General features: G+C 31.5%; 1 protein-coding gene across 6 annotated transcripts in view; it reads left to right on the top strand.

Annotated features, from left to right (window-relative positions):
* Positions 1–21,480, top strand: part of LOC118197554 (VPS35 endosomal protein-sorting factor-like) — a 103,438-nt gene that overhangs the window by 53,256 nt on the left and 28,702 nt on the right. For all 6 annotated transcript variants that reach the window (XM_085813948.1, XM_035369081.2, XM_035369080.2 and 3 more), the window contains 4 exons: positions 2,218–2,329; positions 2,442–2,558; positions 14,806–14,859; positions 16,177–16,406. In XM_085813948.1, the coding sequence (XP_085670074.1) occupies positions 2,218–2,329; positions 2,442–2,558; positions 14,806–14,859; positions 16,177–16,406 (513 nt within the window). The remainder of the gene's footprint in view (positions 1–2,217; positions 2,330–2,441; positions 2,559–14,805; positions 14,860–16,176; positions 16,407–21,480) is intronic.

Raw genomic sequence — 21,480 nt, 5'->3', positions numbered from 1 at the left:
GAAAGATAGGTTAGATGCGTGAATTTAATTTTTTTTTTATATATATCTGAACACAAATTATTGCACCCCCAGAAATAATAATAATAATAAAAGAGTCCTTCATTAACAGTCTATTTTAAAGAAGTTCTCTGTAGATGTGATCAGTCGAAAGCCTGATTCTAAATAAAAATTGATGCTGTTATGAATTAAAGTAATGAGTGAATGACCTCAAAGGTAAATTCTTCAGCCATGATCTTGACATTGGTAACATGTAAAGTGGCAATGGCATTCTTTATGTGTATCTTGTGAAGGATTGGAAAGAAAGTAATATCTCTAGATTAAAAGCAACAAGAAAAGGCAAAGTGCTATTTTATCTTTCATGTTGCTTTTAATTATATAATCAGTCTTGTGGCACAGATCAGTCCAATTTGAAATCTCCATTGTTTACTGATTTTTTCTTACTAATTTGAGTACCTATTGAATGCCTTACAAAATGTGGGTGATTTAGATGTAAAGAATTGTAGCAACTTAGATACAAAGAAAATTGAGTAAATGCTTCTCCTTTTGACATCATCATGATTATTGAGCCGCTTTCCTTTCAAAAAAATGCATCTTAGACCTAAAGATAGCAGTCATTTGGGGCAATATCTAGATAAAAGGATGAAAGCAAGAGGAGATCCATCTTTTCATAGGGCCCTGATTTAAGCCACCAGTTGTATCGTAGTTTTCAGTCCTCATAATTAGTTTGCACTGTGGACACAGTTTTGAGTTCAGTTATCTTGTATCAAACATTGTGAAGTTTACAAACCATTATCTAATCTGAAGATCAAGTTTAGAGCTGCCTTTTAAAGTAAGAAATTAGCCAGATAATGGGAAAGTGCCCTGAAATGTAGATGATTGAATGTAGCATAATCAAAAATCTAAATAATGATTTTTGATAGTGTCAAAATATGATGGTATATTAAAATCCCACCTGTATATATGAAACTTTAGGCTCAGAATCAAAATTTAGCATTCTTGTCTGTGACTCAGATATCAGCAAAGTTTAGTGAAGCAACAAAGCTTTGTGTGGGATTTAATATCTAATCTTAAAAACTTAATTTCATATTTTTGAAAATTTTCGCTGGCATTTTCAACTTGCTGAATGGTAAGCTTTTATGAAGCTGTATCATTTTCCTGTTTGATAGAATTATATTGCGCAAGTAAAACTGTTACATACTGGTATTATATAACCCTCTTTTGTTGGTGAAATTTATTACTTTGTATTTTGATCTTCATGTTGGTGAAATTTATTACTTTGTATTTTGATTTTTGCAGCTCACTGCTGCTTTTATTGTACGTAGTTTCCCCTTTGCTCAAAATTTAAGTGTCTTACCCTCATGAGTCACTTTTATCCTCTGTTAAACACAACTCATTGTCATCCAGTGATATTTCTTTGTCACCTAGACCTGCTACTTTATGAAAATCTTAATTCTCTTGTCCACATACTTCTCTATGTTTATCTTCTGTTATAAAGAATGGCTAGCTGATCAAAATTGAAATTTTAATATTTCTTATAAAAACCACAAAACCAAAAATCATTCATCTCAGACTGTAAATTTTCAAATTTTGTAATGCTGACTTATTGCATTTCTCCTGTAGACTGACCCTTCAGCTTCCAAAAATTTATGCAGAAATAATTTCTTCTTAATATTTTTAGCTGCATAGATTGATACCTTGATTTGTTGGATTCATAATTGAACAGCCATTAATGTTTAAATGTATATTATTTTGGTGGTTGTTCTCCAGATACTAGTGATTTTCTTCTAATGTTTTGTAACATTTCTGACACTCAGTGCTCAGTTATGTAGTCTGCTTGAAAATGTAATTAATTATGTCTGGTTTTAATTAATCCATCAGTCAAAACAGAAGAAATGATTGCATATATATTGTAACAAATAGTAAATGTATGTAATAGCAGGTAAAACATTGTGATGCTTAAATGAAGTAGTGAGCAATAATTTGGGTTGATCATGGAGAATGTTGAAAATATATACTTTGTAAATTTGTGTGTGAACATAGATTTTATTAGAATTTCTAGTGTAACTTTAGGACAATGATCTTTTATAAGTAATTATTTTTTGTTGCTACAGATGCTTTTTTGGTGTTATTATATATATTTATCCTCTCTCTGTATTTCTGACAAAATTCTTTTTTAATTTATAAAATTTTATGACTAACGTAAGTTTGTTTTTACAGTGCTCTGTTGCTAAACTCTGTGATGGCTGCTTTCAAACCTGAATTTATTGCAAAAAGAGCTTTAGAACTTGTTGAAATTATGAAAGAGTGTAATGACTCTGGATTTCCTAAGGTTCACTTATTTATATATGATATTCATTATATAATACAGGAAATTTAAATATGTTTAATAACCTATCCGTACTCCAGCACATCATATTTTGTATTTTTTCTTTTCTCTATAGCCGTTATTATTTCGTACACTGGGTCTCTGTTTGGTTGTAGCAGACCCTCCTGAAAATGAAAGGCTGCAAATTCTAAATGAAGTATGGAAAATTGTGACTAAATTGAAAAATCCAGCTGTAAGTTTGCCCCTTTTATGATTTACTTTCATTATTTTTTAATTACTCTATTATTATAACTTATTTTACACACAAAAAATATACTTAATCTTATAAATTCTACAAGCTATCTTAATAAAAGATATCTGAAATAATGGAACTTCATTTTAGAAAGTACTTATTATAGAAATTCCTGACTAAATCATCATAAAGTATCAGTTCTTTTCCCCTCCTAATAATTGCCATCATGAGTTTTGATGTGGGCATCATTGGTAGAACCCCAAACATTCAGGCATTGATTGGTCTCATTTCATGTTGCTTGAAGCATTTCAGGATAATTGTAGCCACAACATTCATCATGCAGAGGGTTGTTCGTTTCTATATGCAAGACATCATTTTTAAAATAAGCTTTCCAAAAATTCGAATTTGCTAATCTGGAGGTCTAAAAAACTTTCCAGAAGCTTTTTATTTGAAATTGAATTTCTGATATAATAAAGATAAAAAATTTGCAGTGGAACCTGAGGTTATGTGGACTTAAAAGTTTTGCAGATTTCACGACATAAATGAAAAATCACAAAAATCGGAACATAAAAGAAATTAAAAAAAATATTAATAAATGTATATTAAATATACTATTATTTAATAAAAAATAGATAAAAAGTGTACTAAAGCTATTATATCTTTTTCAAACATCATATTGTAGTTGTTTTAAAACTTTAGGATGTTCTAGTTTGAGCTCTTTTTTCCAAATTATACAAGTTCATTTATTTCTCAATCAGCTTGTCAGTTTTGTTGTCCTAAATTCTTTTTAATTATTTATTTTTTTCAACATTACTGACAAAGGAAAGGAAGTGTACCTAAAACTTACTATTTTGATGTTACAAGAAAGTTCTAGTTTAATTCTCATTGTAATAAAGATTAAAAATTTTGCCATCTTTCTGTATATGAAACGACAGTTGCCTAAAGTATAAATGTTGGTGCGAAATATTACCTGAAATAAATATGTCAACTCTAACAATGCATATTACTGTACGTGAATATATAGAATTACTGTACATGAATAATATAGAGTTTTACTGAATAATTCCATCAAACCAGTTTTAGGTTCCCAGTCCTTTCCTTCGGTATCTGCTTTACATTTTCTTAACCTATTCTTAATTTTGGATTTCATACTCAAAATTTTATGAGAGTATTCTTCAACCGATTTTAATTCTTTTTCATATTCAGCTTTATCTTCAATCAATTTATCTATCTCTTTATCAGTTTCATTTAAAGAATTTTCTTTTTCTGACCAAATATCCTGACACTCTAACAAGGAATCTGTGTCAGTTCTTTCAATCGCTGCTACCAGCAAATCTTCTGCTTTATTTATTTGTTTAGTGATTGCAGATCTGATAGCAGCTCTTTTCGACTTTAATTTGTCTATATTTTCCATATTTCAAGTAATGGAATATAACCTTATAAAATTCAACAAATAATTGTAACAAAATTTAAAGTACAGTATTTCAATATTTTAAGCACTTTCTTTAAAAACAATATATTTATAATCTACAAATTTCCTTCGATTAAGATAAATTATTTTTTCAAGCATCAATGAAGTATTATTCTTTCAAGTAATATTTCAATAAAACAACATAAATATTCAATACTTTTATTTAACTCAATCATTATTTTTCAAGGTTGAATACTTCAAGAATGAAAGAAAATGGCTTACCTGATATTTTCAGGTGTCCTTCCATTATTCCAGCATAGAACTATATTCAGCTATATTCAGTTTCGATTTTAAAGTATCTAAAGGTCCGGGCATTTCGGCACCAAAAACATGTGTATAAAAATTGTCACGTTTATGTTCACGAATTCACGATTCTATTTTTTTTTTTTTATATATAAAAACAAAACATTTAAGAAGAATGAATCATGAAGAGCTTATGTACATTGTTTACATTATTGAAAGCACAATCATACATATATTATAAATTTTCCCATCATAGGGCCAATATTCGTTTATCAAGAACAATTACCGCTATGCGGCCAAGAACAGATCATTTCAAGGCGTCGCCCTCAAGCTTAACTAACAGAGTATTACATTCCTTCTCTGCCGCCAGTCACGTGACCTAGTCGGCGACAGACGATAAAAAATAAAAGAAAAACTGAATCCATCGGAGGGAAAAAGAAATAATTTCAACAATGTCAACTCTAACAATGCATATTACTGTACGTGAATATATAGAATTACTGTACATGAATAATATAGAGTTTTACTGAATAATTCCATCAAACCAGTTGTAGGTTCCCAGTCCTTTCCTCTCCTGGCCTGAACATTGGCTGCAATGCCATTTTGGTGCTGCAATATAACTCATCTTGTAGTTATTTCAACACTTTCTCTAGAAAAATTGCTTTTCCCTGAAAGAATTTGTTGGCATATTGCTGATCATTTAGCTGTGTATAAAAATTGTCACGTTTATGCTCACGAATTCACGATTCTATTTTTTTTTTATATAAAAACAAAACATTTAATGAAGAGCTTATGTACATTATTGAAAGCATAATCATACATATATTATAAATTTTCCCATCATAGGGCCAATATTCGTTTATCAAGAACAATTACCGCTATGCGGCCAAGAACAGATCATTTCAAGGCGTCGCCCTCAAGCTTAACTAACAGAGTATTACATTCCTTCTCTGCCGCCAGTCACGTGACCTAGTCGGCGACAGATGATAAAATATAAAAGAAAAACTGAATCCATCGGAGGGAAAAAGAAATAATTTCAACAAACTCCTCCCCGATGAACAATAGGTTCATCATAAATTTAACTAACTATTACAATATTACTATAACAATAAGAAACAAATAAAAATTACTTACATATACAGGTCACATTATATCAATAATTTCTTAACACCAAGAAAAAAAAAAAAGTTTTCTGAAACTATAGAAAAAACAAAACATTTAAATTAACATTTCTCAAGATCACCACAAATCATTAAACCAAGGAAAATAATAATGAATAAATGAAAACATTATGAAAAAGAACATAATTTTTTTTATCATCAGTTTATCAGTCATTCAGTCCAAATTTTTTTTTTTTTTTTGGACCAGTTACTGATTATTGCAATTACTGATATCATCAATTTCTAAATTGTACAATAGCTGCACTGGGCGTTTGATTACCGAATTACCAGTTTTTCACTTCACACGATCTGATCATTCCATCTCTACCAATAAAGGTTTTGGTTATTCTTCCTAATTTCCACCAGCTTCTAGGTAAATTTTCATCATGAACAAGTACTATATCATTTACGTTGAATGCAGATGGTTTCTTCTGACCGGTATAATGAGCAGATCTCAAGCACAGGAGATATTCTTTTTTCCATCTGTTCCAAAAGTGATTTATTAGATTTTCTCGTGTACGGAAACGTTTTAACATTACTTCTCTGGAACCTGGTAAATTCAAGTCATTCCTCCTTACAGCTGGCAAACTCAAGAGTCGTTTACCAATCAACAGGTGGGCTGGAGTAAGTGCGGAGGGCTCTTCAAGATCAGAAATGACGTATGTTAATGGACGCAAGTTTATCATCGCTTCTATTTCAAGCAAAAGCGTTTCTAATTCACTTTGAGTCAAAGATGATTTCCCAATGTTCTTTCTTAAACTAGTTTTTACACTGCGAACTAAACGTTCATAAAAACCACCCCACCAGGCAGCACGTTCCACAATGTATTTCCATGTGATTCCATGCAAAGCATAAAATTTTTTAACTTCAGGGTGGTTAATCACTTTCCACATTTGCTTTAATTCAAGTTCGGCTTTTTTAAATGTTCTAGCATTGTCCGAGTACACAGTGGAACGCAAACCTCTTCGGGATACGAACCTGCGGAACGCAAGTAAAAATTCTTCAGTGCTCATGCCTTTTACGAGCTCAAGGTGAATAGCTCTTGTAGTAGCGCAAGTAAACAATAAAATGTAGTATTTGTTGTCATTTTCTTTTACATACAAAGGACCTGCAAAATCGAGTCCACAAATTGCGAAAGGTGGAGATTCATTAACTCTATCCGCTGGAAGAGGTGCAGTGATTTGTTGTCCAGGACGTACATTATATTTTTTGCATATTAAGCATTTACTCAGGATTGATTTGACGTACTGTTTTCCTCTTAAGAGCCAGAATTTTTCACGTATATGCACTAGAGTATCCTATACACCCGCATGATAAACCTTTTCATGAGCGTCTCGTACTACTAATTCACTTAATTTATGTTTTGAAGGGATTACTATTGGATGTTTGTTGTTAAATAGTAGGTTTGACTTTTGTAACCGACCTCGTACCAAAAGTAGACCTTCATCTGATAATATGGGATTTAATTCGAACAATTTTGAATCTTTTGGAATATGCTTGTTTTCTCTTAGAGACTCTATAACTTCAGGAAAACTATCTTCTTGAGCTTGTTTTAACCAAAAGATTTCAGATTTACTGATTTCTTCTGCTGAAATTTCCGCAAAATTTCTATTTTCCCTTTTTACTTTTAAATTTGATATAAATTTGAAAATCCAAGCAGTCACACGATAAAGGTTTTTCAAGGAACTAAATTTTGTCAAATTCATGAGTGGAACATTTTCAGTTTTGCCTGTTTTGATCAAACATGCTAGGATAGCTTCCGATTTTCGAGATTCTTCTGATACATCATGTAATTTTGACGTCGATAGTTTGGGTTTTGGCCATTGACTTTCAGGTAACGAAAGAAATGCAGGGCCATGCCACCATTTCGAAGAATTTATCAGTTCTTTTGCAGAACAACCCTTTGTTATTAGATCTGCAGGGTTGAGTTTTCCTTCGCAATGTCTCCATGAACAAGGATCTGAAATTTCATGTATTTCTGAAATTCTATTAGCAATGAAAGGTTTCCATCTTTTAGCTGTACCTTTAATCCAATGTAGAAATATTTCCGAATCTGACCATAAAATGACATTTGAAATATGTAGAATATTTTTCAGGTAGTTGGCAACCCTAGCACCCACCAGTGCTCCCATCAATTCAAGGCGGGGAAGCGTTAATTTCTTTAATGGTGCAACACGTGATTTTGCCAAAACAAATGTAGTTTCAAATTTATCTTCATCAGTTCTGTATCTCAAGTATGCGACTGAGCCATACGCATTTGGATTAGTGTCACTAAAAATGTGTAACTGAACAGTGTCCCTGTCTAAATTTGGTACATGAAAATAATATCTGGGAATTTTCAACATTTTAAGTTCTTTTATTTCAGAGAGCCATATTTTCCAGTCATTTTCGAGTTCTCCAGAAAAGATCTCATCCCAAGGTACCCCTTGAAGCCATAGCTGTTGCAATAAACATTTAATTCGAATTACAAAGGGTGCGATAAATCCAGATGGGTCAAAAATTTTGGCTGCTATTTTTAATACATTACGTTTGGTACATTCAGTGTTTATAGAGGACAGTAAGGGTGTTAATTCTAGTCCTAAGACATCTTCATCATTGTTCCATATTAAACCTAGTACTTTTAAGGATGTACATGGAGTGTCACTATTGAGAGAGATTAACTTTTCCTCAAGCCATTTCTGCTTAAGCTCTAAAGAATTGGTTTCGAATTTTCTTAGATTTAGACCTCCTTCATTAAGAATTTTAACAGATTCATTTGATAGATTAAGCGCTTCTTCAACAGTTGTCGCTCCAGAAAATAGGTCATCCACGTAAAGATTTGAGTTAAGCATTTCAAAAGTCTTAAAGTTAGAATTCTTGTACTTATCAATGTGATGTTTTATTGTGCAGGCAAGGATGAAAGGACTACAAGTTACACCAAAGGTTGCTCTTGTCATTTTGTAAGAAATTACACTCTCTTTTCTATCAAGGTTTTTAAAATAAAGAAATCTCAGATAATCTCTGTCTTCTTCTGCGATTGATATTTGAAGGAATGCCTTTTCAATATCTGCCGAAAAGGCGATCCTATTTTCGCGGAATTTCAAAATAACATCCAAAACATTTGGATTTAGATTTGGCCCTGGGTGAAGACAATCATTGAGAGAAAGAGCATTATTTGATTTTGAAGAAGCATCGTAAACGATGCGTACTTTTGTTGTTGTTTTGTCGTCTCTAATTACAGGATGGTGAGGCATATAATAAGAATTAAGTGTCGAGCTGTTTTCAGGGCATACTTCTACAATTCCTAAATGTTCTTGTTCCCTGAGAATATTGTTGTATTCTTCAAATAACATTTCATTACACTTAAATTTATTTTCTAGACTAGCAAATCTTCTTTTAGCCACTTCAAGATTATTTCTCAATAAATCGCGAGATTTGCTCCATAGTAACTTTGCCTCATAACGACCATTTTTAAATTTTAAATTATTTTGAAAGTCATTTATGATTTCTAAATCACTAGAATTCTTTTCGTTATTCTCAACAATATCCATGACTTCTAAATCCCAAAATTTCTTCAGTTCATCATTTTCACTCTCAACTGATACACTACAACAATTTATTCTTCTATCTTTTGATTCTATCTGCCCCTGAATAGTATGTCCGAAAATAATTTCTGAAATGTATCAATGTTTTCCAATTTTTCCTACAATACCTAATTGAATTTGCCATAAAAAGTCTGACCCTAGTAAAATAGTTATTTCCCGTTCATGCCCTGTATCAGCAGGATTAAATCCTTTCATTTTCAAGCGTTGAATCAAACTTTTGTGTGGAATTTTGACTGTAGCGCCAGTTATTTTTTCAACTACCAAGGCTTCAATATTTATGGAATTGTTTGTTTGCGAAACATTTTGTAATTCAAGAGAAACTACGTCAAATGATGATTCTTGTCGTTTTCGTCCACCAAATGAATATACTAATAAATTTTCTTTTCTTATAGGCTTTAAATTCAGTTTTCTTACTAAATTTTCTTTTATAAAGCATTTTTCTGAACCACTATCACACAAAACCCTTGCATGGATTTTGTTTTCACCACCAGAGACACATACAATACAAGTTTGGAGTAATGTAGAAATAGTTTTATTTTTCTGTTCAGAAACGCAAGATACTAAGGTTGTGGATTTATCTGCGTTAATATTTTCAGGACTTTCATGTTTTTCTGATTTATTACAGAACAGCTCATTGTGAAATTTATTACCACATTTCGAACATGGGGTTAATTTACTTTTACAGTTAGAAGACAGGTGTGATTTTAAGAAACACTTGTAACAGCGTCCTCCCTTCTTCAATTTAAAACGTTTCTCTTGGTCTGTATACCTTTTACAACCCAAGCTTGTATGATCCGAAGAGTCACAAAATACACAAAATATTTTTATAGAAGTGTTCAAGGCAGCAGCCGAAGGAAAATCGGAAAAATCACAAAAATCGGAACATAAAAGAAATTAAAAAAAATATTAATAAATGTATATTAAATATACTATTATTTAATAAAAAATAGATAAAAAGTGTACTAAAGCTATTATATCTTTTTCAAACATCATATTGTAGTTGTTTTAAAACTTTAGGATGTTCTAGTTTGAGCTCTTTTTTCCAAATTATACAAGTTCATTTATTTCTCAATCAGCTTGTCAGTTTTGTTGTCCTAAATTCTTTTTAATTATTTATTTTTTTCAACATTACTGACAAAGGAAAGGAAGTGTACCTAAAACTTACTATTTTGATGTTACAAGAAAGTTCTAGTTTAATTCTCATTGTAATAAAGATTAAAAATTTTGCCATCTTTCTGTATATGAAACGACAGTTGCCTAAAGTATAAATGTTGGTGCGAAATATTACCTGAAATAAATATGTCAACTCTAACAATGCATATTACTGTACGTGAATATATAGAATTACTGTACATGAATAATATAGAGTTTTACTGAATAATTCCATCAAACCAGTTTTAGGTTCCCAGTCCTTTCCTTCGGTATCTGCTTTACATTTTCTTAACCTATTCTTAATTTTGGATTTCATACTCAAAATTTTATGAGAGTATTCTTCAACCGATTTTAATTCTTTTTCATATTCAGCTTTATCTTCAATCAATTTATCTATCTCTTTATCAGTTTCATTTAAAGAATTTTCTTTTTCTGACCAAATATCCTGACACTCTAACAAGGAATCTGTGTCAGTTCTTTCAATCGCTGCTACCAGCAAATCTTCTGCTTTATTTATTTGTTTAGTGATTGCAGATCTGATAGCAGCTCTTTTCGACTTTAATTTGTCTATATTTTCCATATTTCAAGTAATGGAATATAACCTTATAAAATTCAACAAATAATTGTAACAAAATTTAAAGTACAGTATTTCAATATTTTAAGCACTTTCTTTAAAAACAATATATTTATAATCTACAAATTTCCTTCGATTAAGATAAATTATTTTTTCAAGCATCAATGAAGTATTATTCTTTCAAGTAATATTTCAATAAAACAACATAAATATTCAATACTTTTATTTAACTCAATCATTATTTTTCAAGGTTGAATACTTCAAGAATGAAAGAAAATGGCTTACCTGATATTTTCAGGTGTCCTTCCATTATTCCAGCATAGAACTATATTCAGCTATATTCAGTTTCGATTTTAAAGTATCTAAAGGTCCGGGCATTTCGGCACCAAAAACATGTGTATAAAAATTGTCACGTTTATGTTCACGAATTCACGATTCTATTTTTTTTTTTTTTATATATAAAAACAAAACATTTAAGAAGAATGAATCATGAAGAGCTTATGTACATTATTTACATTATTGAAAGCACAATCATACATATATTATAAATTTTCCCATCATAGGGCCAATATTCGTTTATCAAGAACAATTACCGCTATGCGGCCAAGAACAGATCATTTCAAGGCGTCGCCCTCAAGCTTAACTAACAGAGTATTACATTCCTTCTCTGCCGCCAGTCACGTGACCTAGTCGGCGACAGACGATAAAAAATAAAAGAAAAACTGAATCCATCGGAGGGAAAAAGAAATAATTTCAACAATGTCAACTCTAACAATGCATATTACTGTACGTGAATATATAGAATTACTGTACATGAATAATATAGAGTTTTACTGAATAATTCCATCAAACCAGTTGTAGGTTCCCAGTCCTTTCCTCTCCTGGCCTGAACATTGGCTGCAATGCCATTTTGGTGCTGCAATATAACTCATCTTGTAGTTATTTCAACACTTTCTCTAGAAAAATTGCTTTTCCCTGAAAGAATTTGTTGGCATATTGCTGATCATTTAGCAACTGTTGAATGTTAAAATACTTCAGACTTCTTTTGTCAAGAATCTTGCATAAAAATAGGTCTGGATTAAAACATAATGAGAAATAATCACCCAGTTTATGATGTAAGTTTGTTATCATTGTCATATTTACACACATTTTGGCTGCTGTCTTGTTAAGCGAATACCTACATTTGCAGTCTCTCATTTAAGCATAGTTTTAATCTTCAGTTATGAGTAAAAGTTTAATACTTTTGGCAAAATATATATTTAGTGACAGGTGTAAAAGTTATAAACAACAGAAATGTTAGCTTGCTTTCAGTACTGTATAGGAAACTTGTTACAAAAAATCACCTTAAGAATGCTCAGATCTTATGCATTGAATTTAAAGTTTTATTGTAATATGCTTGAGGTTAATTCCCATAGTCTTGTTATTTAACCCTCTCAGCATTACGGCCAGAAAATTCCATACAGAAGGTTGCCTTCCACATTCATTATACATGAAAATTTCTGCTAGCTTTTAATGTATCTGATTTCAGTTTGGATGTATATTGGAAGAAAAGGAATCAAGATACAAAATGAAAAAGTCATTTTTTAATTAAAATCAAGAAAATATCACTTATTCATGACATTTTGAGGAACTTTGAAGTTTCAGGGCTAAACCCGTAATGCTCAAGAGGGTTAAAGAATATGTACTGTAATTTCGCGCGTATAGTCCGCGGACTATCTGTGTTTAAAATGCGAATTTTTGAAGCTGCGGACTATCCACCAGTGCGGATAATACGCTGGTTGTTCACGGTTAAAATCGTTGAAATTTAAAAAACACGCTGTCGTGAACTCCCGATGATCAAATATAAAAAAAGCGCAAGATTCCAAGAAGACATTCGTATGTATCGTATCGATAGTAAACCATAGAGCAGAACGAATAAGTAGTAGCAAGTAGAGCTCCTAAAATCCAGGCTGGCGCATCAAGCGATGCCGAGATATGAGCCAAAGAAAGTCTTGTATGAGCACTCACTTAGCGCAACCAGAGTGTTGTATCCCAGTATCCTTCGCACTGCTTTAGCGCAACTGCCGAGAGGGGGAAAAGTAATTGATGCGTCAACTCGGTTTTTAGGAGCCATAGTAGCAAGTACCTGGAGTACGAAAAAAAAAAAAAAGCATGATTCGCTTACTTATAGCGTGGTTTGGCAACACCGAGTGAGTGGGGTCGAAGGTCACATTTCATTACCACTTATCACGAGTATAGCACGTTGCACAGTATTTTGTTTTCGTATTTTGTCTTTCATCTTCGATAACGTTGATGAAACATCGCCGGAGTTTTACTGCTGAGTTAAACTCAAGGTAGTTGACAAAGATGGAAATAGAGAAGCGGGCCGTTATTGGTTTAATCCTAGTATTCGGTGCACACGGGATTTGGCGACTTTATGATGAGCAGTGAAAACGGGAGATATACGATGAGTAGTTAACGGGTCATTCAAAGAAAATATATAGTTAAACATAGTATATAGTATATATATTATGTGTGTATATACATATACTATGTGTGTATACTATATATATAGACGTTCTTTGGATCATTTTTGGTGTTGGCGATAATTTTCAAAGTCGCGCCAAGGCTGCATCGTATACTAGGATTTTACCCTGTTATTTTGAAGTGGACGAGAAAGCAGTGAGAAATTGGCACAAACAAAAGGATGTGTTTGAAAAGCATGGGAATATTGCTGTATTAAAAAAACGTAATTTCGGACGTATAGTCCGCGGACTATCCGGTGGTGCAGACTATCTAACGATTTTTGAAATTTTTTTTATATAAAATCGTGTCTGCGGACTATATGTGCGAAATTACGGTACTTTTTTGTATTTGGAAATCTTCTGAGTTACATTTTATCAGCCACAAAATACATGTATTCTTATCCTGCAGCATCAATTTTGCCATTGGTCTTTAGTTACTATTGGAGACACGCACATAATTGGTACCCGAGATTCCCACCTGCAAAAGGTGAAACACAGAAATACGAGGTGTGGCACAAAACGAGAGACTAAGTGTGTAGCTTGAAAACAAAGTGTAGTTGGCAATAACTGTTTTGGTGACGTCATGCTACACATCTCCTCGATCCATGCAGTCAATTTTGACTTAACCGATCACGCTATTAACCGTACTGCATCATTGAGTGAACACCTGCAACTGCATTCTTCCTGAAGAATGTCTAATGTAAAAAAACCGAACAATGAATCAACATGAAGTTTTCTTGTGAAACTTAAGAAATCAGCCATTTCAAATGTTAACTGAGGCTTATTGAGGTGAAACTTTGTCTCATGGATGTGTGTTTGAATGGCCTAAGCAATTTTCAGGCGTAAGAGATAGTATGAAAGATAATGAACGTGCTAGGCGCCCAGCATGTTCATCATGATTGAACGGGTTCCTAGTGGTCAATCTGTTAATCAGCACTACTACATTGAAGTACTAAAGATATTTCGTGAAAAAATTAGGAAAAAAAGGCCACACTTGTGGAATGATGAATGGCTGTTGCACCAGGACACTGCACCTGCTCACATGGCCATATCTGTCAATCAGTTTCTGACCAGTAAAAACATTGCTGTGATGAGTCATCCTCTGCATTCACCTGATTTGGCTCCATGCAACTTTTTTCTATTTTCTTTAAGTTAAATCTTAAAGGGAACCCTCTTGACCTCAGCTGAAGAGGTTCAGGCAAAAGTGGAAAATCTCCTTAAGGGCCTTCCAAAACCCTTGTTCTAGAACTGTTAGAAGCAATGGCAGCACAGAATGCAGAAGTGTGTGAATGCTGAAAGGAACTACTTTGAAGGTGATAATGTCATGGAGAACTGGTTCTTTAAGTAGAATGACTTATTGGACCAGTCTCTCTTTTTTTTTTTTTTTTTTTTTTTGTGTGTGTCACACCTTGTATATGTAATAAATAATAAAGATACTGTTTCATTATTTTGAATATTTGTCATCTGAACAGCATGCATTTTTGTGAATTCATTAGATTTTATAACTTTTACCTTTTTTTTTTTTTTTTTTTTTTTTTACGTAAGAATTTCTTTTCTAGGATTATATGAGTTGTGCTGAAATCTGGATAGAATATGCTGTAAAACATTTTACAGTAAGTAAAAAATTCTGTGTTTAGTTCTAGGATAAGTAATATATTTTTGCATTAGCCAGATTATATCCAACCAAATGATGATTTTTCAAAATGGGCATATGAAATTTCCACCAAGTAGCCAAAGATATCCTCCTGAGAGCATAAGTGTTTGATACATGTTTTAAACTTCAATTTTCACTAAATAAAAGTTCATGTTATTAAATGAAAATATCTCAATCATACTGGATGCAGTGGTTAAGACAGTATTATATCTGGTTAATAAAAGTTACAGTATTCTGACGTGAATATTTTTATTATTATTCATCCATTATAATAGTATTTATTTATGATTGACAGAATTATAAAGCTTAAGCACACTCATTGCAAATAATGTTTATTTGAATTTTTTATGAATTTAATTTATACTTGACACTCATTGATCTTCCTAATGAATTCAGTGTAATGAGAAAGATTTTTGATAGTTTAAATTTTAGAAAATCGTTGAATCCTCTTTTTTTTTTTTTTTTTTTTTTTTTAATTAAAAACAACAACATACAAACCCGAGTTACACAAACTTTCTAAGGAGATGCAAGGATGTGTTCACATTAGTGTTTGTTTATCATTATCATGATTAAGGTTTTTGGATAACTTACAATTTTATTTTATCAATAAATAGTATTGTTATTAAGTGTAATATCAGGTTATATTCGAAATACCTGTATAGTTTAACTAGGACTTAAAAATTGAAGTATTAAGTTAATTTTAGGGAGTTTTTGGAAGTGAAAAAAGATAATGTACTATTGAGAATTGAGAAAGGTATGTTAAGATGGTTTGGATATAGAGAGAGGATAAACGAAAGAAGTTGCACAAAACAAGTATGCAAGACAAGTATGGATGGGAGAGATGGAAAAGGGTCGACCTCAGTGAATGTACGTTGATCAGATTGAAGACATTCTTAGTAAAAGCCTGCATAAGAGTACCCTAATTAAGTGAATAACAGTATTTCTACATATAAAATTTAAGTTTAAAAAATGTGACTGTCAAAAGAGATTTCAATCATTGAGCTGTTGATAACTTGGCTCTGTCAACTCACGAGTTTGCTGACCACTGGGTTAGCATATGCCAATATCAATTAAGCATGTTAAATTTAATATTTAATTTGATTCTGAGACTGTTTTCTTGAATTAAGGATATTTCAAGACTTTTAGACTAATTTATATGAGTTATTACTATATTGTAATATTTCCTACTTTTTATGATTTGTACTTTATTCATTTTTCACATTTCAAATATAAAATGAACTTGTGTATCTTGATATTGTATTTTCTTTCCACACAGAAACGAGAAATAAACACATTTTTAGGGGACATAATTCGACATATGACACCTGATAGGGCATTTGAACAACATTATCCTCAGTTGACTAGAGTAATTGATCGCATTTTAGCACATTTACATGACTTTAGTGCTGTTTTTTCTATGGACAAGTTTCTGCCCTTCCTTGATATGCTGCAAAAGGAGCCTGTAAAAGTTGAAGTTTGTAAAGTAATAATGGAAGCTTTCATAAGGTAAAAATTAAATGACAGCATAAATATGTACTACTTATATAAATCATTATATTGCAATTTTGTTTCAGTTAATATTCACATGCTCAGGGAAGAGTAAATATATTTGCCTATGTTTAATTTAGAAAAGTCTGGTACAATTATGGATGGATATTTTCCATTAGTAATTTATTATAAAGGGTCAATGAGATATTTTAAACCAGATTTTAGGAATTTTTCTTTAAAAATATTACACATCAGGTGGGACTTTTTTATTTCTTTTTTTAATGTAAATCATCCTGAATGTAATTCATTTTTTTTTTCTTCCTAAATTGTAGAAAATGAGAACACTGTGATATGTTCAGTTTTTGAAGTGTTTTAAAGTAGTTGAGTTTTGTGACCTGGATGTGTTTAGTGATTGCAATATTTGTACACTGGTATACCAGATACTGGTGTTTTGTGCTAAAGTTTACTGGTGTTTTGCAGTTTTGTGAAGTCAGTATTTGCTAAGGTAAAATACCAACATTTTTGGTAAATAATAAATATTTTTTTAGTAAAGGGTTAAAATGGTTTTTACATACCATATATTCTGGCGTACACCCTGGAAGCACATATAATTTCGAATTACACTTTTAAATTTTTAGGTATGTTCTCTGTATATATTCGCTTTTAGGTGTATTCTTTATAAAGAAACCTGAAAGATACATGTGGGATGCTTTTATCTTTTGAAGTCCTTCATTTGAACAATTTTTCCAGGCTTCTGAACAATGGTACATTGAATCGATAAGTGATAAGGGGAATTATTTATATGCAGAGGAAGTAAATAATTCTGCAAAGAGGGGGGTTGTATTCAATGGTATGTATAAGAGTTTCAAGAAAAGGGGGACATAATTTGGGGTAAGAATGCACTTCCAAATGAATTCTCAAAATTAGAATTCTGATGTTTTCTCTTTCTGTAGTCATGATTTTGAAGTGAATATCAAAAGTAATAAATTGTATTTGCTTTAGTTAAAATACAGTTGATCTAGTGTTCCTTTGAGTAGTAAATATGACTTTTGTCATACAAAATAAACACAGTGCAAGTTTCAAATACCAAGTCGTTCAGTTCGCAAAGAAAATGGAAATCATGCTGCAGCAAAAATGTCTGGTATTGGTGAAAGCTCTACATGTGAGTGGAAGAAAAATGAAATCGCAATAATAAGTATGCCAAAGAATAAATATGCTTTGTGTAATGAAGGAGTAATGAAATCGCCTATCCTACAAGAAAGTGTTGCAAACTGGGTCTTAGAAAATTGTCAGAATGGATTAATTGTAACATGGCAAATAAATATATGTTACATCGTATTATAACATATATTTATTTGCCTTTAAGTGGGCAGAAAAGAAACAAAAATAAATAAATGGGCACTGAAAGTTTTAAAGCATGGTGTAGTCGATTTATAGCACCGAATAATTTAGTTTCATGAGAAAAGAACGAAAGTTTCCCAAAGGCTTCCAAAAAATCTGGACTACAAAGTTTCCAGAATTATGTTATTGAACTACAAAGGAAAAAAAAAAAAAAAAATTACTGTCACATATTGGAAATAGAATGGAACTCCAGTAATATTTGATATGATAGGAAATAAAACAATTTATGAGAAAGGAACCAAAATGGTTCACATAAAAGCAACAGGTCACAAAAAATCTTGCTTTCCAACTTAGCTGACGGTATCAAATTAAAAAACCATGATTATTATTAAAAGAAAGAAACACCAAAATGTAATTTTCCAAATGCTGTTTTCACTCATGTTCACAATAAATGATGGATGAACGAAAATGGAAAACTGTGGATAAAAAATGTTTGGCAAAAGCATCCTGTTGCCTTTAAGAATACAGAACAGTTTGTGACATGTTAATATCCCATCTAACAGGTAATATGAATGAATTGTTAAAAGAGTGTAATACAGACATGACAATTATTCCAAGCAGATTAATGCCATTAGTTCAGTCTTTAGATGTGTGTATCAATAAAGCATTCAAAGAAAACTTAAAGCATTGAAATACGTGGATGTTAGAAGGTGAAAAAACATTACGAAAGGAGGAATAATGTAGTGTTAGTGGATATTAAACCCAACATAAGTCATTTAAAAAATGTGGTATATCTAACAATCTAGAGGGAATGGAAGATGGTTATTTATTTATGGATCAAAGTAAAAGTGATGGTGAAGATGAAACAGAATTTAATGATGTGCGGGAATTGATAACTGAAGAACAAATATGAGGAACTTTTCATGTTATCCAATAATGAAAATTTTTAATTTCATATGGTATGTCATTTCTTTTAAATAAACAGCATTTAGATACGTGCAGAAATCTAATTTTTATATGGTCATCTTTTTCTTATTTTTAAATCTATCCTTTTTATATCTGGCATATAATGCACACCCTTAAATTTCAATCTTATTTTTTACATTAAATGTAACCGTTATATGCCAGAATGTGTTGTAATTATAATGATTTTTTAAAAAAGAAAAAAGCCTTACAAGGTCAAATTTAATTAAGTTTGTTTTAAATTTTCACAAAACATGTACAAAAAGCAAACACAAACCTAAGGAGAGGAAACCATTAAAGATGATGTTGATGTTTATATTGGAAAAGAATTGTTTCTTGAGAAACAATTAAAACTAGCTATAAATAAACAAATTGTCTCATACATTTGCAAAAGTAATTCAAAAAATAATTTATTGATGCGATGTTATCATACAAGAGACTGAGATATTAAGATGAAGGACTATGAGACCAATATTTAGAGGAAGCATATCACTTATTATTAATTGTACCACAAACCAGCATGGATGCAGAAAGTGCATTTTCAACTGCAGGTAATTTTATGCACATAAATACGTCCAGTCTTAATGACAGTTCAAGACATGCATTTTGTTGTTTACGACTGCATTTAAAAAATATGCTGTTAATAAATTAGTTGTTTTCCTTTATTAATAAATATTACATAATAGACTAAAACAATATTTTTAGGCGGTATTTACTTAATACTACAGTACAACTCCAGTTATCCGAAACGCTTTAAGAATTTGAGAAAAAAAATTTAAGACAGAGACATACTGTGATTCACAAAATAATGATTCTGTCTACAATCTTTTTACAGTAATCTTTTTACCACCTAACGTCACAAGCTTGTTGCAACTAATGGGCCAGTCTATTACCGAAACCATGTAATGGCATTGCAGAAGGGAACTTTTAACCCTCTCTCTGACTGCTCAATTTGTGGACCAAAATCGCTTCCAAAACTGCATATTTATTTATTTATCTATTGTATATTTTAAATCTCTATATATAGAAGAATTGAAAAATGCACTTTTTCTTTCTAGAAAATATTTTTTATATAGATTTTTATTATGACAAACTAAATTGTCAGAAAAACCAGTTTCAGATGTTATCACAAAAAAAAAAAAAAAAAAAAAAAAAAAAAAAATTCTTTTTTAAAATAAATTTTAGTCGAATTACAGGTTATTTCTTTTTATTGCATAATATAAAAAAGTAAAATGTATAAAATTTAAGAAAATATAAAGCGCTGAGGTAAAAATACCTTAAAAATGCAGTTTAGTATGATAGAGTTCAAACTTCACAGTCTTTGCACCATATTCAATAAAAATTATTAATAATCAATCTAATTATTAATGCAATCAATAATTCAATAATTTAATTAAATAATCAAGATAATCGCTGAATGTTTTCTAGCAGCCATTTCTGTAAGAAAAAAGCGGCAAAAAGTGAAGTTCAAGTGCTAATACCACGTGCCTTCAAATGCCGCAATTTAGTGGACAACTAACGATATCTGTTGGCCCAAACGTAAACGAAACACCTGATACTGTATATATTTATTTCAATGGTTAAACCGGGAAAAAACGGGATGCGCTCCTCAATAAAGGAAGAAAAAAATCGGAAATTGTGAGATGAGCAAATTTTGCTACATTTGAGTTGCCCGTGGAAATCGCAAGATGATCAGCCAGAGTGTTAAGGAAACTTTTGGGAGAGAGCAAAGATGAAGGTGTGTTGGCTAACCACAAAAAAAAAAAAAAAAAAAAAAAAAAAGAACGTTTGGGCATACATGGTGGCAGAAGCTTGGAGCTTGATTAAAGCAGTCACGTTAAAACACTCGTGGAACAAGTTGAAAGGTATATCAACTGAAGAAGAGAAGGCAAAGGAGATGAAGGAAAAAGAAGCTCAAGAAAAGGAAAGGGAAGAGACAGGAGAAGATGAGGATGAGTTGTCACTTGAAGAATTAAGAAACATTCTATTGAAAATTTCTGGAATTTCTCCATTGAAAATTTCAGAAATTTGTGCTGAGATACAGCAGAATGGATGGTATGTGATTCATCAGACCCAGCATTTAAAATTCTAAATGGTGATGGACTTATTGAAAGTATGCGAGAAGAAAGTGCTTAAAAGAAGATGACTTTAATGTCGAAGTTGAAGCAGACATGGGACCATCAGCCGGCCTTGAAGTGGATAGAGCATCAGCCCGAGTGTGACCACATGCAACTTCTCATTGTCAAGCAGATGCACGGCTTGGCTACCCGAAAATGGATGAAGACAGTCAAATAGCTTAATTTGACCAAAATGTTCCGCAAGCAATGTCTTTCAGTAGTGTAAGTACTGTACAGTACTCTATATAACATGAACGTAAAAGTGTTGCCTTTTCATTTTAATTAATTAAAACCTTTTTTTTTTTTAAATTAAAATTTTCTCCCAAACATACAGTAATTAATTAAAATGTACATGGATGCTTTCTTTGGAAAAAAATCCAATTATCGGAATTTTTTATTATCCGAATGAGGTCCAGACCCACTTGATTCGGGTAACTGGAGTTCTACTGTATATGTTTTGTTCTTTCATTGTATTGTAATTGTGTATTGGTTTATTTTTTATACTATATTTTTTGTTTGTAATGTTATAAATTAATATCTGACTGTTCTCATTAATGATATTTGATTATATCATTTGTTCCTTTATTTTATGCTTTTACATAATAAAATTGTTTCCAAATGCCCAAAGGGCCTTAGCTCAGAAGGGCTGTTAACTTCATTTTGGCATTTTG

The sequence above is a fragment of the Stegodyphus dumicola genome, chromosome 3, assembly GCF_044657685.1.
Source record: "Stegodyphus dumicola isolate Sdum_Otavi_A_Nest chromosome 3, ASM4465768v1".
Lineage (NCBI taxonomy): Eukaryota > Metazoa > Arthropoda > Arachnida > Araneae > Eresidae > Stegodyphus > Stegodyphus dumicola.
Note: the sequence above shows the minus strand (reverse complement) of the source record. Positions and strands in the feature narration are given on the sequence as shown.